The sequence below is a fragment of the Solanum dulcamara genome, chromosome 10 (genome assembly GCF_947179165.1).
Source record: "Solanum dulcamara chromosome 10, daSolDulc1.2, whole genome shotgun sequence".
In the NCBI taxonomy this organism is placed as follows: Eukaryota; Viridiplantae; Streptophyta; class Magnoliopsida; order Solanales; family Solanaceae; genus Solanum; species Solanum dulcamara.
The window spans coordinates 23,944,783-23,963,457 of NC_077246.1; the positions used below are offsets into that span (position 1 = coordinate 23,944,783).

At 36.7% G+C, this 18,675-nt stretch overlaps 1 protein-coding gene across 6 annotated transcripts; it reads right to left on the minus strand.

Annotated features, from left to right (window-relative positions):
- Positions 1 to 103: 103 nt before the first annotated feature.
- Positions 104 to 17,253, minus strand: LOC129871078 (integrin-linked protein kinase 1-like). Of its 6 annotated transcripts, none has more exons than XM_055945944.1 (13): positions 17,174 to 17,253; positions 16,370 to 16,858; positions 13,493 to 13,567; positions 13,310 to 13,414; positions 12,945 to 13,030; positions 10,705 to 10,825; positions 10,362 to 10,441; positions 10,141 to 10,203; positions 9,913 to 10,031; positions 9,639 to 9,724; positions 9,272 to 9,393; positions 1,161 to 1,292; positions 104 to 505 (listed from the first exon to the last, which is right to left on the minus strand). In XM_055945944.1, exons 2-13 carry the CDS (start codon positions 16,781 to 16,783, stop codon positions 499 to 501), a joined length of 1,410 nt encoding a protein of 469 aa, XP_055801919.1. In that variant the 5' UTR covers positions 16,784 to 16,858; positions 17,174 to 17,253; the 3' UTR covers positions 104 to 498. The 6 variants fall into 6 exon arrangements, with proteins under 6 accessions (XP_055801919.1, XP_055801917.1, XP_055801920.1 ...); XM_055945942.1 differs by lacking the exon at positions 17,174 to 17,253 and adding an exon at positions 16,901 to 17,074 and having other exon boundaries at positions 16,370 to 16,806; XM_055945945.1 differs by lacking the exon at positions 17,174 to 17,253 and adding an exon at positions 16,981 to 17,071.
- Between the last annotated feature and the right edge of the window lie 1,422 nt (positions 17,254 to 18,675).

Sequence of the window (18,675 nt, forward strand, 5' to 3'; positions counted from 1 at the left end):
GGGAAACCAGAGAAAAGGAAAAAACATCATCAAAATATTTGAACAAATAAAACAGTATTAGAAATTCTGGATAGTAGACAAAAATCTAACAAGAAAAGGAAAATAAGAAGCATAGAGAGATTGATATCTAGAAGTATCTAGTCCTTTCTTATATAACCTTTTTGTTTTCCCCTTGTAAAGCAAAATACATTTGGTTCACCCATGTTCAAATACTATAGATTTAATAAACACACTTCACATGACATAAAGTGGATTTCAAACTTACTGAGAACAGGAGAAAACAAACATGGAGAGCCAACATTAAATGGCAATCCCATCTCATTCACCCTGCAAATATGCCTTTTATTTGGTTAACCACAATATAAATTTTTCAAAGATCTTGTGAATAGAAGGTTGCCTATTAGGTTTATCATAAGTGGAAAGCTCCACGAGAATCTTCCGCTGATAAACTCCGTTAACTCCAATTATTGTCCATGTTCTTGACACTTTTATACACAATTACAACCTGCACCAAAGATTGTTGCATTAGCAGAAATAGACCAACTTGCTAAAGTTATAATCATCTTGCAAATAATCCTTGCAATGGAAAACCAATCTTGTAAAATATTCTTACTGGCTCGTCAAACATAGTTGATATTGTGCTAAGGAGAAAAAAAATGGGAATAAAAAGCTAACAAGAAATCTGGTATCACAAATTTGACCTGGCCACCACCTGAATATACTTGCAGAACAATTATACTGGTACCTGATAACATGATACTAAAGCAATGTAGGTTTTTGTTGATGTGACGAGTTCTTGACTAAAAGTACAAGAAGCTTATAAACATCCATTATCATATATAAAGCATGAGTGCGCCTTTGCTCTATTTTATCATCTGAGCAGCTATCAAGTCACTTATGCTTTTTCCATAGATATGTTTATGGGTCTCACTGGCATGATCAATTGAGTAACTCTATGTGTGCGCCTGCTCATGTTTGTGAGTACATTAGGGAGAGAGACCTAGCATGCTATCTTATGCTTCTAACACATACATGGCACAATTCCCCAGTTTTGCAAAATTATCAAGGACAATCTTTTCTTAGTTCAACGCTCTCATTCATAATATAAACAAATGTTGAATTTCTAGAATAGATGATGAATAGTGCAGTAGAACCATTACCAAGGAAGTTTAAAAGTATCTTTCAACCATCCTTGTTTCGAGCAGTTAGCAAATATTTTATTCATCCGCACAAGGACCTCAGAAAATGTTGGCCGTACAAAAGCTTCTGGATCCCAACATTCTTCAATCAACCTAGAAATACAATACATTGAGCAGAAGTCAAGAGGGAACACAAGTATTAATATTGAATGCAAAGCTAATAAGATAATGGTGCACTGGGAGAGCCATCTAGTCCTGCCTGAGGGGCCTAGAGGTGGTAACTCATCTGGGAGTACATCTAAAACTCCAATTACCCAATGATTGTCAATTATCAAAAGCTTACTACGGAACTCTTAAGTTGAGCATAAATGAGGTCATGCACACAACAAAGTCTTCATGTGACCTATAGGTCATAAGTTCTAGTTAAGACTGATTCAAAGTATGACCTAGTCAAATTTAAATTGTTAGTAGTTTCCTATTTTCTTGGGCTGTTAGCAGTCATGCTGCAGTATTTCTTTTATTTTACTGATATTGGATAGTTGTTGCTTAGTTAGTGGAGTAGTGGTTAACTTAGTGACTTAGAGGTTTCTTTATTTTGTAAGCCTATATAAAGATTCTATCTTCCTTTGTTTTTAATACACAGAAAAGCTGAGTTTCAGCAAATATTCAGACCTCTTACTTTCAGCCTCTGTTCTTTAAGTTGTTTGCTGTCTTTTTCTCAACATATCTGGTATCAGAGTCATGGAAAGTAGCAGCAATTCATCTGGTCTGACGCAACCACTCATTCCTATCTTCACGGGAGAAAGTTACGAATTCTTGAGTATTTGTATGAAAACTAAACTCAAATCCCAAAATCTTTGGGACTTGGTAAAAAGTGGATCTGCAGATCCTGACGAAGGAGATACACTGAGAAACAACAAGAAAAAAGATGCTAAGGCGCTGGTGTTTATCCAGCAAGCTGTCCATGACAATGTTTTTACACGAATCGCGGCAGCAACCACATCAAAGCAAGCTTGGTCCATTCTACAGGAGTTGTTTCAAGGTGATTCAAAGGCATTGTGGTGAGATTGCAATCACTTCGGCGTGACTTTGAAACCTTGATGATGTAAAGTGGAGAATCTATTGATGATTTTAGTCCAGAGCAGTGTCAATTGTCAGCAAAATGTGATCCTATGGCGAGAAAGTTACTGACCAGACCATTGTGGAAAAGATACTGCAAAGCTTGACTTCAAAATTTGATCATGTAGTTGCTGCTATAGAAGAGTCTAAGGATCTTTCAGTATTTTCCTTTGATAAATTGATGGGGTCTCTTCAAGCTAATAAGGCGAGACTCAATCGATCTACAGAAAAGAACGAAAAGAAGGCATTCCAGGTGAAAAATGCAGCAACTAAATATGGAGAAATCAATGGTGCAACAAGCAGAGGTCGAGGCAGAAGAGGATTCCGTGGTGGCCGAGGTCGTGGTTATGGAAGAGGCAGAGGAAGGAATGATAGGCACAAGCAGTTCAATGAGCAAGGTAACACAAAAAATGGCATTCAATGTCATCACTGTTAGCGCTACTGGCATATAAGGGCTGATTGCTGGTATAAAGACCAGAAAATAAATTTTGCAGCAGGAGAAAATGAGGAAGAGAATTATCTCTTTATGGCTTGCGTTGACACAAACCATAAGACAAGTGATTTATGGTTTGCAGATAGTGGCTATTCAAAACATATGACAGGCGCTAAATCTTTGTTCAAGGAGCTAGATGAGAAGCAAAAGAAAAAGGTGCAGCTTGGCAACACAAAAGAGATGCAGGTTGAAGGAAAAGGCACTGTGGGTGTCGATACTAGCCACGACAAAGTAAAAATGTTAGATAATGTCCAATTTGTACCTGATTTAGGATAAAATTTGTTGAGTGTTGGACAACTAATGACTGATGGGCATTCTCTTTGGTTTGATGGCGATGCTTGTGTCATTACAAACAAGAAGTCGGGTAAAAAGGTTCGCATCATCATGACACCAAACAAGATGTTTTCACTGGATGTTTCTAATATGGAAAATTTTGCCCTTGCTACAAGTGCAAAGGATGACTCAAAGTTGTGGCATTTGAGGTACGATCACCTCAACATAAAGGGCATTAAATTACTAGTTGACAAAGGTATGGTTCTTGGACTGCCAAAAATTGATTCTATTGAATTGTGTAAAGAGTGCATTTATGGAAAACAAACTAGAAAGTGTTTTCCTGTTGGAAAGGCTTGGAGGGCTTCAAAGTGTCTTGAATTAATACATGCTGATTTATGTGGATCTATGCATACTACATCATTTGGTGGGAATCGTTATTTTCTACTCTTTACTGATGATTATAGTCGCATGAGTTGGGTCTATTTTTTGGAAAGCAAATTAGAAACATTTAAGAAATTCAAGCAATTCAAATCCAAGGTTGAGAAACAAAGTGGTCTGTCCATCAAAACCTTTGACACTGATAGAGGCGGCGAGTTCTTGTCCAAGGAATTTAATCTCTTTTGTGAAGAAAGTGGCATCCACAGGGAGCTAACAACACCTTATACTCTAGAGAAAAATGGTGTTGCTAAGCGGAAAAAATCGCACTGTTGTGGAGATGGAAAGAAGCATGTTGCAAGCAAAGGGACATCTGAATCATTTTTGGGCTGAAGCTATGGCGACATCAGTCAATTTCTTGAATCTGTCTCCCACAAAGACTGTTATGAATCAAACTCCATTTGAAGCTTGGCGGGGTAAAGAGCCATTTGTAAGCTATTTAAGAATTTTTGGTGGTTTTGCTTATGCTTTGGTAAATTCCCAATTTCGTCATAACTTGGATGGAAAATCTGAAAAGTGCATTTTTATTGGTTATTGTACACAATCCAAAGCATATAGATTGTATAACCCCCTTAGTAGAAACATTTTAATCAGAAGGGATGTAGTATTTGATGAAATTGAATGCTCGAATTGGAGTGGAAGCAATGGTAAGATGCAAGAGCAGATTCCTATACAACAACAACAACAACAACCCAGTGAAATTCCACATCGTGGGGTCTGGGGAGGGTAAAGTGTACGCAGACCTGACTCCTACCAATGTAGGACGGCTGTTTCCGAAAGGCCCTCGGCTCAATAGAAACATAGAAAAAAAGTCAGACAAGAATATTAAAAATATTAAAAGTAGGTAAGTAGCTAACGAAAGCGGTCCAAACAATAGTATAATCAATGCACCAAAAAAAACAGTAGATATTGTTAGATAATAACATAAATACCATAAATAACATAAGATAACATAACATACATAACATAAATAACATAAATCAGAGTACAAGAAATCATAGTGCATTAATACGCCTACGGATAAGGGGGAGTAATGCCACTATGTACTAGCCTTCTACCCTAATGTGTGTCCTCCACACCCTCCTATCTAAGGTCATGTCCTCGGTAAGTCGTAAATGCGCCATGTCCTGTCTGATCACCTCTCCCCAATATTTCTTCAGCCTACCCCTACCTCTTCTGAAACCATCCATGGCCAACCTCTCACATCTCCGCACTGGTGCATCTGGGACTCTTCTCTTCACATGCCCAAACCATCTCAATCGCGTTTCACGCATCTTGTCTTCCACCGAGGCCACTCCTACCTTATCTCGAATAGCCTCATTTCTAATCCTGTCGCTCCTGGTATGCCCACACATCCATCTCAACATTCTCATCTCGGCAAGAGCAGATTCCTATGCCGACTTAAAATCACTTGTGATGAAATTCAACAGCCAACTTCTACAGCTACAGCAGCGAGTTCTTCTACAACTTCCCTGAATTAATCTTCTTCAGCTTCACCGAGCAGAAACTCTTCATCTACAACTCTTGATGAGTCTCCAGATGAGCCAATTCCATTAAGAAGATCAACAAGGCTTACAAAGACGAATCCCAAGTATGCTAATAACATGTATACATCTTGTCAATTTTCTTTTGTTCTTTCATATCCTACACATTATGGAGAAGCAGCTGAAAAGGAAGAGGGCGGAGTGCGATGCTAGAAAAGATGAATTCTATCAAAAAGAATGGCACATGGGAGATGGTGGAATTACCAGAAGACAAAAATGTAATTGGCTTGAAGTGGGTCTTCAAGAAAAAGTTTGCAGCAGATGGGAGCCTAGAGAAGCATAAAGCTCATCTTGTGGCAAAAGGATATACGCAGCAATATGGTATTGATTTTGAAGAAATATTTTCTCCATTCGCTCGATTTGAAACAGTTAAGACTTGTTCTAGCATTGGCTGCAGTCACAATGGCTAGTTTATCAATTTGATGTCAAGTCGGCATTTCTCAATGGAGACTTACAAGAAGAGGTCTAAAAATGGCATTATATGGTTTGATGCAAGCCCCTCGAGCGTGGTATAGAAAAATCGATGGGTATTTTCAGACAAAGGGACATATGAGAAGTGAGCATGAACCCACATTATATGTAAAGAAGAAAGGTAATGATTTCATCATTGTTTGCCTTTACGTTGATGATATCATTTATACTAGCTCTTCTACTTCTCTTGTGGATGAATTCAATTCTCAAATGAGGAATGAGTTTGAGATGTCAAATATGGGTTTATTACATTATTTTCTTGCCCTTGAAGTCCATCAAGCTGAAGATGGAATATTTCTGTCACAAACGAAATATGCCAGGGACCTTCTCATTAAATTTGGTTTGCTCAATTGCAAGCCTGCAGCTACATCTATGAATGTTGGTGAAAAATTGCAGCTTAATGACGGAGCAAAGATGGATGATGCTAGAAGTTTCAGAAGCCTAATTGGAGGATTGATTTACCTAACGCACACTTGCCCTGCTGTTGGTGTCATTTCCAGGTTTATGCAACAACCTTCAAAGGTTCATTTTGGAGCAGCAAAAAGAGTTTTGCATTATATCGCTGGAACTATGGACTATGAGATTTGGTACTCACAAGTTTCCAATTTCAGATTATGTGGGTTCACTGATAGTGACTGTGCTGGTTCGTTGGATGATAGATGGAGCATTTCAGCTCATGTTTTCACTCTAGGTTCAGGTATGGTGACTTGGAGTTCAAAGAAGCAAGCTACAACAACGTTGTCAACCTCAGAAGCCGAGTACATTGCAGCAACTTCAGCAGCTTGTCAATCCATATGGCTTAGAAGGATGTTAGCAGAACTTCAGCATAAGCAAGAAAGTGCAACAGAGATATACTGTGACAACAAAGCATCGATCGCCATGACAAAGAACCCAAGTTTTCACAGCAGAACTAAGCACATTGATGTATGCTTCCATTTCATTCGTGATTTGGTAGCAAAAGAGGAAATAATATTGAAGCACTCATAAGCAATTAGCTGATATACTGACAAAGTCTTTGACAGCAGACAAGTTTATCTATTTAAAGGCTTTGCTTGGTGTCTGTAACTTTGAATTAAGGTGGAGTATTGAAGACTGATTCAAAGTATGGCCTAGTCAAATTTAAATTGTTAGTAGTTTCCTATTTTCTTGGGCTGTTAGCAGTCATGCTGCAGTATTTCTTTTATTTCACTGATATTTGATAGTTGTTGCTTAGTTAGTGGAGTAGTGGTTAACTTAGTGACTTAGAGGTTTCTTTATTTTTTAAGCCTATATAAAGGCCGTATCTCCCTTTGTTTTTAATACACAGAAAAGCTGAGTTTCGGCAAATATTCAGACCTCTTACTTTCAGCGTCTGTTCTTTAAGTTGTTTGTTGTCTTTTTCCCAACAAGTTCGAGTCGTGAAAGCAGTCACTAATGCTTGCATTTAGGTGTCAATTTTCTGCTGAATGCCTCTCAAAGTGAGAGTCTTTCCTTTATATACAGAGTATACACATTACACATCCTTAAAAGATCTGTCATTCCTATCCCTAAAGATCAGCTATTATATCCCTCTAAATCTGCTTTTATATCACAATATTTATTCTTTATGATTACTACAACAGATCTCTATAATTACACTCATTTACAACACTATATAGTTACATTAATATATACAATCATTCACTATTAAGTCATGATTTGTGAGTTGTCCATCATGCTAACATCCCACCTCAAATTGATGCCGGTGGATCAAGAAGCATCAATTTGTCTACTAGAAACTGATGGCGCTGTCGTGCCATGAATTTTGTAAATGCATCATCTATTTGAAGATCAATGGACAAGTGTGGAAGAGAAATGACTCCTTTATCTACAACTTTTCGTATATAATGACAATCTACTTAGATGTGCTTGGTCCTCTCATGATAAACTGGATTAGTAGCAATCTGAATAGCACTTGTATTGTCAGCGTGGAAAGGAGTAGGATTAGATTGAGGAAATCCAATTTCAGCAAGTACTCCACGAAGCCATACAACCTCGGAGCAAGCAGTAGACATGGATCAATATTCAGTTTCTGTTGAAGATTTTAGCACATGATCTTGCTTCTTACTCTTCCTTTTCCTAATTTTGGTAGTCGTGCTACAAAGTGTTTTGATGTCATTCATAGTGATGTTTGGGGCATTTCACCAATTGTTTCTCATGCTCATTTCAAGTAATTTGTGACATTCATAGATGATTATAGTCGGTTTACATGGGTGTATTTTCTTTGGTCCAAATCTGAGGTATTTTCCATGTTCAAGACATTTTTGGCTTACATTAAGACTCAATTTTCTACATGCATCAAATTATTAAGATCTGATTCTGGTGGAGAATATGTCTTATGAATACAAAAATTTCTTCCTTGAGAAAGGAATTGTCTCACAACGCTCTTGCCCATATACGCCACAGTAAAATGGGGTTGCTGAGCATAAAAATCATCATCTTTTAGATGTCACTCGTAATTTATTGATTGAGTCCTCTATCCCATCCAAATTTTGGGTGGAAGCTTTGTCTACTGCTGTCTATTTAATTAATAGACCACCATCTAAAGTGCTAAATCTTGAGTCTCCATATTATCGTCTTTATAATCAAAATCCTAGCTATGATAATTTTCATACATTTGGTTGTGTTTGTTTTGTGCATCTGCCTCCTTCTCAGCACAATAAACTTTATGTTCAATCTACTAAATGTGCTTTTATGGGTTATAGCACTTCACAGAAAGGTTTTGTTTGCTATGATCCATGTTCTAACAAATTTCGAGTTTCCAGAAATGTTAGCATGATGGATAGCTCACAAATCATGACTTAATAGTGAATGATTATATATATTAATGTAACTATATAGTATTGTAAATGAGTGTAATTATAGAGATTTGTTGTAGTAATCATAGAGAATAAATATTGTGATATAAAAGCAGATTTAGAGGGATTTGAATGGCAGATTTAGAGGGATAGAATAGTTGATCTTTAGGGATAGGAATGACGGGTCTTTAGAGATGTGTAACGTATATACTCTATATATAGGAAAGACTCTCACTTTGAGAGGCATTCAACAGAAAATTGACATGGTATTAGAGTCTTCTCTTGGCTGTCTTGTTTCATAGAGTCCATCAATGGTTCCTTTCAATTTTTTCTTGAAAATCTTGGTTTTTGTTGACTGTTCGTCGACAATCAGTCCTAACACCTAGGACTTTTGTTCTTGGTCATTTTAGTTGTTTTCTTGAGTCTTTCTAGTTTCCATATCTATTCAAAAGCATGAATTCACATCACTTTGAATCCTTCGGTGTTCATTTCAGTGGAAAAAATTATTCTTAGGTACCCTTGGGTGCGGCCCTTCCCTGGACCCTGCTAACGGGGATGCTTTATGCACCAAGCTGCCTTTAGAGATGGATATCAAAAGATGAGCATGAAATGCTCAAGGTCTAGAAGGATCTGACAAAAAAGGTACTAGAAATTGTTGGAAATGACATGACCTTAACAGCATGCAAGTTGAGTTGCACATGGCTAGAGTTTGTACTAAATCACCAAGCCAAGAAAAAGCCTATAGCTGAAGAAATTGAAAACATACATATATTATTAAGAAAGAAAACCAAAGCAACAGAATGGAAATCATCTCTGAGGCCTTTCAAAAAGAATTCACGACACAATTCAATGGCTAGCAGTAAACAATAGAAGATCATACTAAACTTGCAAAATATGTAGCTAATATATAGCACATATGAACTGCACAGCATGTAATTATATCCCAAGGAAAGATAACCAACATAATAATGGCTGGCTTACTCTCTAAGCTCTGGAGGATATTTAGATTTCGATTTGAATGCTGGTCTTTGGCCTTCTAAGCACATCAATCTAGCAGCCTCTTGAGGAGACTTGGTATTAAAAGGTGGTGTTCCCTCCAGCATCTGAGCCCCACAAAGTAAAATAAATAGATTGTGAAGAGCAGAAAGATAAGAGCCATAAGCCATTTCACGCTTCCAGAATCTGATAGGCTGATATCAGGATAAAAAGAGACAGAATTGCATTTTAAGAGGATAAGATCATCCAAGTATCACCAAGTATTGCACCGAAATGGGAAATCAAGAAGTCTACATTATCTTTGAATTAAGCTACATCATCAATTGAAGTATCTGACAAAAAGAAATCATACCTCATAGAGTACAATGCCAAATGAATATATGTCCACACTCCGGTCAAATACTTCATCTTTATAAATCTCAGGTGCCACATAGGGACCTACAAGTGAAAGGAAAATGAGTAAAGTAATAGACATAAACACTTAAAGGTGAATCGCTTCATGCAATGAGCAAACAATATACTCCAACTCATCACCAGAAGTTTCTGATCTATCAAAATTACTACCACATGAGAATGATTTCTTACAGAGTAGGAAATATTATATACTCAAAGTTTGAAAAACATACTTGAACGGTCAACACCATCCGGCTGCACCAACTTTGCTTTGTCAGGTGAAATTTTTGACAATTTAATCAGACCAAATCCGGCAACTTTCAGGAGGTCTCCATTGTCAAGCAAAATATTTCTGGCACCTTACCAAATTCCGAATATTAAAAACAATAGGAAATCCCAATGAGTACAATCAAAATGATCAGTTAACAGCATTAGAGAACTAAAGTATATAGTTGTCTTACTTTGGTGTTAGATTACAATGGATAATCGGGTCTGGTTTGCATTCGTGAAGGTAGTTCATACCCCTGAAAATCAACCAACAGGATACAACATAGATATGTTTAGATAAAAGAAGTAACTGAAAGTTTGAAACAATCTCAAGTCACCAAAGAGTAGAGGAATTGCCAAAGGACTGATTCAAGCATGAGAGATCATTTCACTTTTATGACAAAGATTGACTTGCCTAGCAACATCAAGAGCAAATTTCAGCGCCTTAGAAGGAGATAGACGCCCTTTTTTCTGAAGATGGCTACCTAGATCACCCTGAAAAACCACAAAGCATGTAATGCCAAATGTCAGAATTGCAAGGCTAAGGTAAGAATTGAGATCAGTGGCATACAAAATCCATAAGCTTCAGGATCTCTACAACAAAGAAGTTGAATCTATTGCCAAAGCTAGCTAAAATTTTAGCCAATGTTGAGTGTCCATTATTATAAAGAATATTAACATAAGTTGAATTGATAAAAAAGGTGAACAAGCTACGTTGTTGGGTCATAGGTCAGTGTGGAAAGATTGACAGAGCCTACCCTTGGATGATACTCTGAGACTATCATCATCGGTATATTTTGTGTAACTGCTCCAACAAACTGAACAACATTTGGATGCCGCACTTTTTCTAGCAAAGTTAATTCATGATTGAAAGCGTTTCTGCATGCAGTCGTGGAAACAACTCAAAGTTAGATATTAAATCCGAAGTCAAACTCATGGAACTATATATTTTGCACAATACTTGTTAAGAGGAAAAAACTAAGCCTCTGCTTAAGTAAAGCAAAGAATGCCACATTCAAACAGACTTTAAGCCTACATGGTCTATTTTAGAACGAAGAAGATAATCTGCAAGAAAACAATGTGGCTCGCTTTGCCTGAATATTGAATTTCCCCGAATTTTTCAGTCATTGACTGAATATATAACATGGTCCATAAGATTTAAAACAACAGGGCTTGCTTCCGCATAAGAGCATAAGATAAGAATGGTCTGGTGTCCCACGAATCAAAAATTCCTATCAAGTATGTCCCTCAAGAGAATAAAGAGAGAACCTTCCTCTACTGGAGAAAATGAAAAAGAGAATCTTTACCCAAAACTCCGCTCTGATACCCCCTAAAGCGAAATAGGCACGCGCACGGGTAGAGAGTCTGCCTGAGTCGTGCGGCCCCAGGTAACGCGCTTTTTCATTTTCCACGAAAGTCCGTCCCAACAATTGTTGCAGAGGATATAAATATGAAAGAAGCTGGGGAGAAAGACCCAAGTGCAAGCATTGAGTCAAACTGATTCGCCTTGAATCAAGACAGAGGAGTTTGATCAAATTGGGCGTGGAACGAGTAGAAGGGAGCAAAGACGACTAAAACCCGGGAGGTTTTTCTTGATTTTATGATCGGATTGGCTGGCCTTTGTTTTCCGCAGGACCTCCCCTACAGTATCGTCACCGCAGTAGAGTTTAACCACCAAGTTCGGGATGGATTGGTGTGGTTCCTCTACGCCTAGGACACCAGAATATCGAACCATGAACGAAGAAAGGCATGAGAGAAAAGCATATTGGCTAGTGATTGTGAGGCCCCAATTCTTGACTGGAGGGGACACCAAAGGCCTCTGCCCTTCCATCCCTTGACTGCTGGCGGACGTATAACTATCGTCCGCAGTCAACCTTACTTCGGTACAAAGGATTGATTGAAATCTTAGATCAAAACACTATGTATGGATGGTATGAACTGCCTAAACAAGAATTCTTGAACAGCAAACAACCAGTTCAGATATTCACGACCAAGAAGTACTGGATTCTCTTTCGGATAGGCCCTGAAAGGAGAAGGAAGGCTGGAATGCCAACGTTTGTGAATAAGTGATTGTCTGATAATGAGCAAGGAATATCCGTCTTTCTGCTAAACCTCCCTTCTGGCCTATTCAAGTGCGACTTCTCATTCGGCTCGCGAAGTAGACAGCAAGCAGCAAGCAAGAGCTTCTCAGCCCCCTAACCTTTCTCTTTTTTTTAGAATACTTCTTTTTTGAATCAGGTAAGCTCATAAATAGTAAGATTCCATTTTATTTGTCTGCCCCCCCCCAAAAAAAGAAGAGAGACTTGTTGGAAATGTGCTTGGTTGTTGACCGCACCTGGACTAGGTCAGAAGAGTCAGTATAGGTTTTTATCCCTCTGATCCTCTCAACTCATACTTAGGAAAAGGGTCCAGCTACATATGCGAATAGTGAAAGATCTCTTCCCCTTCATCCCTTGCTTCTTATTCATTCTCTCTCAAACGATTTAACGATTTAGTTACCTCTGAGAAAAAGAGAGGACTTCTTCTTATTCCCAGGAGAAAGCTCAGAATGTCCCTAATGTTTCTCCAAGAAAACATGGAAATTACAAATACCCTGCTTCCTCATAACGACTCCAAGTCTAATTGAAAACTTGTGGCAACAATAAAATGAAGATGACCAATTTTCTATCCTACTTCAGTTGAACTTTCCTGAACTATGCGTATGTTCATCTTTCTATCAAGTTTTACTGTTTAGAAAGATCAGCTTCAAAGAAAAGATAACTGAAGTATGTGACTCATTCTTACACTGATTAGCGAAGCCATCAGGTTAGAGGATCCAAATTAGAAGTCCATATTAAACTGTTACAAGGAGTTTTACTGGTGTATTGCATAATCCAATAAACATTTTGATATGAGGCCTCTCATGATACAGGACACAGAAGAAAAAATCACAGAGTATCTACAGAATTCCAATAAGCATCACATGTGAAATGGGAGTTGCCGAGAAGCTGAAACATACATGCTTTCAGGGTCTTTGTAGCTATCCTTGTCAAGTATTTTTACCGAAACTTTCGTTCCATTCCATTTGGCAACTTGATATGAACCCTGTCAAAAGTTAAAAAGGAAAATTGTAGACAAATTCTTGGGAATAAATTCAAAAATTAGGCCCCCAAAAGCATCACACGTAATAAAAGTGGGCCTGGTGTCTCATGGCTTCATTCAGGAAGCTAAGAAAGAAATAAAATGGTTAAAGAATTTATTGGTTCAGGCAACTTTAATTATAAACGGAAGGTAAGTATTTCAACTTAAGACTTAATTGTGCTTTCATCACTCGATCATAATTGAAACATCACAGTGCTGATTAACAAATCATAGAACACTTGCCTTTGAGATTCCATCACTTTTGCGGATTTGAAGCTCCAGAGGGTTTAGTTCATATTCTGGAACTTCTCGTGGATTTGCTACAGCCATTGGAGTCTTTCTGACTTTCTAGTAACATAACACATACTTCTATGAGTGCCAGAACATAAGGAACCTCAGGCTAATTAGAACTTTCTACCCACTTACCGGGACTTTGGCTCCACGGGCCTTCAATATTTGGTAAACTTCAGCATTACCATAGTGTTTGGCATCAGCTGCCGCCTGTCACAGCCTCTTATAACAGTCAAAGTTTGAAAATAAAGGGAAAAGGCTTAAACACTTTTTGCTGAAATCCACAGTTTAGGGCCTTAATCTCTAATTTAGAATCATTATATTTCAATTAGATTTTTTTGGAGAAATTACATTTATTCAAAAAGTTAATAAAACAACAGTCAAAGATTATGGAGTAAGGAAAAAAAAAGTAGAAAAGAAAACAAAAACTGTAAAAGGAAAAGCCAGCTTTCTTTTTCTTTTCTTTATTTGATGTAGAGAAGCCAGCCATTTCTGTGGAATATAGGAGGAATAGACAAAGAAAATAGTACACATAGGGAGGGAAAAAGAAAAGGAAGAACCACAGTTACTTAAGCTAATGAGTTCAGATAGCATACATCATCAAGATTTACATTTAGATATTCATTACTACTAAAGCCAGACTCTTTAATTGCTTGATTGTTATAAAATATGAGCTTTTGTGTTTGGTTTCTAGTCGGTAGTTTATGATAGCATTTTGCATATTCCAGGACCTAAATCTGATTATACATGGAAAGGAAACACTCGTACAAAGTCTTGTTCATCATAAGAATAACAAGCAGGATGTAAATATTTTCTCATAGAAGAGAGTCTCCAACAGTAAAGTATTTGGATATAATGGAAAAAAGGAGGAAGAAGAAAGAAAAAGAATGCATTCCCATTTTTACCATGTTCTTTCTCGTTAAATTACAAGATTGACTTATTCCCATTTATGGAGTTCTTTCTCATCTTGTATCCATAAATCTCTTCTTTCTCTAATCCTATTCATAAGTAACAAGTTTATGCAACAAAGTTCTCAGCAGTTTTAACTTGGGAGCCCAACCTATCTCCTTATATTTTACTACTAGAGTTAAGAGTCAAAACACACGTAAAGTATCCCCATTTTTTGAGTTTCATACCTAAACTCTCATCAAATGTTATTTTTAAACCCTTACCTTGGGAGGTAGAGATCTTACAACAATAACAACATGCCCAGTGTAATCCCACAAGTGGGGCCTAGGAAGAGTAGAGTGTACGTAGATCTTAACCCTACCTTGGAAGATAGAGATATTGTTTACATTAGACCTTCGACTCAAGAAAAACTAATTAATGAGTAAAGAAGTCATGAAAAAATATTATAGAGAGCATGTCAAGGCATGCTGAAAAAAGAAACGTAACTACAAAAAAATACTACGATAATAGAAGTGCAAAAACAATAGGTAATAATAGATATCAAAGGACAAGAAACTCTCTGAGTAATACTACGACAACTACCAAGGAAAGATAAGTGAGACAATGATCTACTACCTACTAAATTTCCACCCTAATCCATCTCCTCCACAACCTCCTATCTAATAGAATGTCCCCGGTAAGTTGAAATGAATCATATCATGTCTAATCACCTCTTCGTAATACTTCTTCATCCTACATCTACTTCTTCTGAAACCATCCATAGCCAACCCCTCACACCTCCATATTGGAGCATCCGTGCATCTCCTTTTCACATGTCCAAATCATCTCAATCTTGCTTCTCACATCTTGTCCTCCACCGAGGCAACTCTCACTTGTCCTGTATATCTTCATTTCTAATCCTATCACTCCTAGTATGAGCATACATCCATCGCATCATCCTCGTTCATTTTTGAACCTGAGATTTTTGACTGGCCAATATTCTGCCTCATACAATACAGTAGGTCTAACCACTACTCTATAGAAGTTGTCTTTTATGTTTTGGTGGCACTTCTTATCCCACAAGACTCCTGATGCAATCCTACATTTCACCTACCCAACACTGATACGGTGTGTAACATCATCGTCAATCTCCCCATCTCCTTGGTTAATAAACCTAAGATACTTGAAACTCTCTTTGGGATAACATGTGTATGAAGCCATACTTTCGCACTAGCCTAATATGCTATGTCACTAAATTTGCTCTCCAAATATTATGTTTTGGTTCCGCTCAGCCTAAACCCCTTAGACTCCGAGGTCTGTATCCACACGTCCAACTTAGTGTTAACTCCTCTACGAGTCTCGTCAATCAGAACTATGCCATCTGCAAATAGCATACACCATGGCACCTCAACTTGGATTTGTCGCGTCAATTCATCCAACACCAAGACAAATCAAAACAAGCTAAGAGTTAATCACTGGTGCAACCCGATCACAACTGAAATGTGTTCTAAGTCTCCTCCCACTGTCCTTCCTCGAGTGTTGGTTACATCGTATATGTCCTTGATCGCCCTAGTGTAAGCCACAAGTACACTTGTAGCCTCCAAGCATCTCTATTAAGTCTTCTCGGGACTTTCTTTTATGTCTTTTCTAGGTCGATGAACATTATGTGTACGCCCTTTTTCATTTCCCTTTACTGCTCCACCAGTCTTCTTATAAGGCGAATCGCTTCTGTAGTTAAGTGTCCCGACATAAATCCAACTGGTTCTCAAAAATAGACAGGTTTCACCTTACCTACATCTCCACCACCCTCTCCCAAACTTTATAGTGTGGCTCAACAACTTGATACCCCTATGAATATTACAATTTTGGATGTCGCCCTTATTCTTGTACAATGAGAGCATTTTACTCCTTCATTCTTCGGGCATTTTCACCTTTTTAAAAACAACATTAAACAACTCAGTCAATCACTCCATACCTGTCCTGCCTGCGCTATTCAAGAAACTACAGTGTAAATTCAAAACAGTTTCATGAAACACATCCTACAGCAAGTTACCAAAGAACAAAAGGAAAAATATGTTGCTTTCAAAATAATTACCAAAGGAATCAAAACAGTAAGATATTTACCGTGCTACCCCAACGATCACGGGCATTCACATTAGCCTTCCTATTCAACAATAGGTTGGCAACTTCCACATGGCCTTCACAGGCAGCAATATGAAGAGCAGTCCTTCCGTCCAAATCGATGCTGTTCACATCAATGCCTTCATCCAACAAGTCCTGAACTCCCTTCACATCCCCTTTACACGCCATGAATAACAGCTGCATCGTTGAATCAAGATTCTCTGGCACAGTTTGTTCAGCATTTTCAATAGAAGGGCTTCTTCGAATTGGATCAAGCGATGACTGCCTGCCAAAACTGAACCTCAAATTGTTCCTCCTTGGATCCAATGAGTTCTGCCTCTTGAAACTGAATTTTCCACTCTTCCTAAACGGCCCTGTTGAGAATTGCCTCGATATTCCTCTCTTTAACTGCTCCATGTTAACACTTATCTCCAGCAAATCTATTTGTTACACCACAGAGAATTATGTGATTTGAGCATTTGACCAATTCCACTGTAACAGAAATGTATAGAGAGAGAAACAAATTAGATTTACCCAGAAATTAACACATGATTGAGCTGATAATCAAGAATGAGCAACACAGAAATCCCAAATCATGAAAAAAAAAACTATACACGCGCCAATTCGAAAAAGAAAAATAGAAAATAGGTAGCTTCTACATGGGTGAGCTGATGAAAAATCACAAAAGGGAAAAAAACAAAAATCAAGAAAGGTAAATGGAAAAAGAAAAATTATAAAAAATAAAAATAAAAAATAGGGGCTGTTTAGAATAATTTAATGGTGAAAATAGGAGTAGAAAGACATTACAAAAGTTGGAAATCGAGAGTTGAGAATGACAGATTGAATTTGACACACACAATGGACGTTAAACTTGAATTCTTTTGTATGTCGACATGCTTTACCAGAAGATACATTATTAGTGCAAGTGGATAGTTGCTAGCGGGCAGTGGCTTTGCCCCACAACAATTAAAGCTACGAGTTGACCATTACTAATCCTGCTCATAAAAACATTGTTATGTCTGTTTATAAAAATATGATTCATGTTATTATAAAATAAAATGAATATTAAACTTGAAATACTAAAAGAGACCGACAGAGAAAGAAAGGGGGATCAATCAATTTAATATTATATATTTTGAAGTTAATTTTCTTTTAGCTTTTTGTGTTACTAATACTACTTCCGTCTCATATTAAATACGCACTTTCAATTTACGGTGATTAAGAAATCATTAATACATTGAATTGGATGACTTTACCATTTTGTCATTTATTTATATCAATGCAATATATATAGAGTATAAAAATAGTTAATATTGAGAATTGTTTTCATTCAAAAGACCATATTAATTATAGGGGTAAAATAAAAAAAAATAATTAATTCTATCTTGATTTACTAAGTGATCAAATAATATGGGACAAATATTTTTAGTAAGATGCCATCTAATATGGAACGGAGGGAATAGTTTTTTTTTGTAGTCGGTTCTTCTAATAATTCTATTTCCAATTGATAATATAATCAACCATTAGATATAAAAATTCTAACAAATAATAATAAATAAAATGCACCTATAAAATAAGAATATTTAAAATAACAAATTTCGATGAAAAATTAGATAAGTTTAAATTTAAGAAATTGAAAACTTAATATAAAAATATAATATTTCGCCGCTTGAATATAATTGTTGTAATACTTGAAACGTGAGAAAAAATCGAAAGAATAGTCAATATCTCATTTTCAATCACCAATGCAGGAACCCCCCCCCCCCCCCCCTCTTTTGGTTCCCATTGGGTTTATCTTGTTCACATGTCATCACATTCTTTATCGGAAAATTTATCTAAATGTATTACATTAAAAAAATATTTACTATTTATAGCAATAATATTTTTTTCACTGAATATTTATAATATAATTTTAATACATATCAGCAAGAATAATTTATAAAACTCATATAATACAAGTTTTATTCATGGATAATTTATTTATCACATACTTTAATACACTTATAATACATTGTGTCAATTTCTTACCAAACAAGTATAATATATTTTAAAACACTTATAATATATTTATATTGCATGCATAATTCACTTTTAATACATAGTAGATATATCATAATATTGTTATATATTGCTATAAATGGTAATAAATAAAAAGTATGGTTAAAATCAGTAATTATTTATTAAAAAGTATTTTTTCTAGTAATTTTTCCTTCTTTATCTCTTAGGGGTCGTGAAGGATAACATCAAATAGTTTTAGAATTAAATTATAGTGCCACTTAATTTGTCGTTTGGCTGGCAAGAGTTATCCC

Bases quoted from the DNA above. Each gene is read 5' to 3' on its own strand.
- LOC129871078 (XM_055945944.1), bottom strand. From the start codon at position 16,783: ATGGAGCAGTTAAAGAGAGGAATATCGAGGCAATTCTCAACAGGGCCG. The intron at 13,031-13,309 runs GCAAGTGTTCTA...AACTTTTGACAG, and splicing joins AAAGTGATGGAATCTCAAAG to GGTTCATATCAAGTTGCCAA. The intron at 10,826-12,944 runs GTATGTTTCAGC...GACTGCATGCAG, and splicing joins TACAAAGACCCTGAAAGCAT to AAACGCTTTCAATCATGAAT.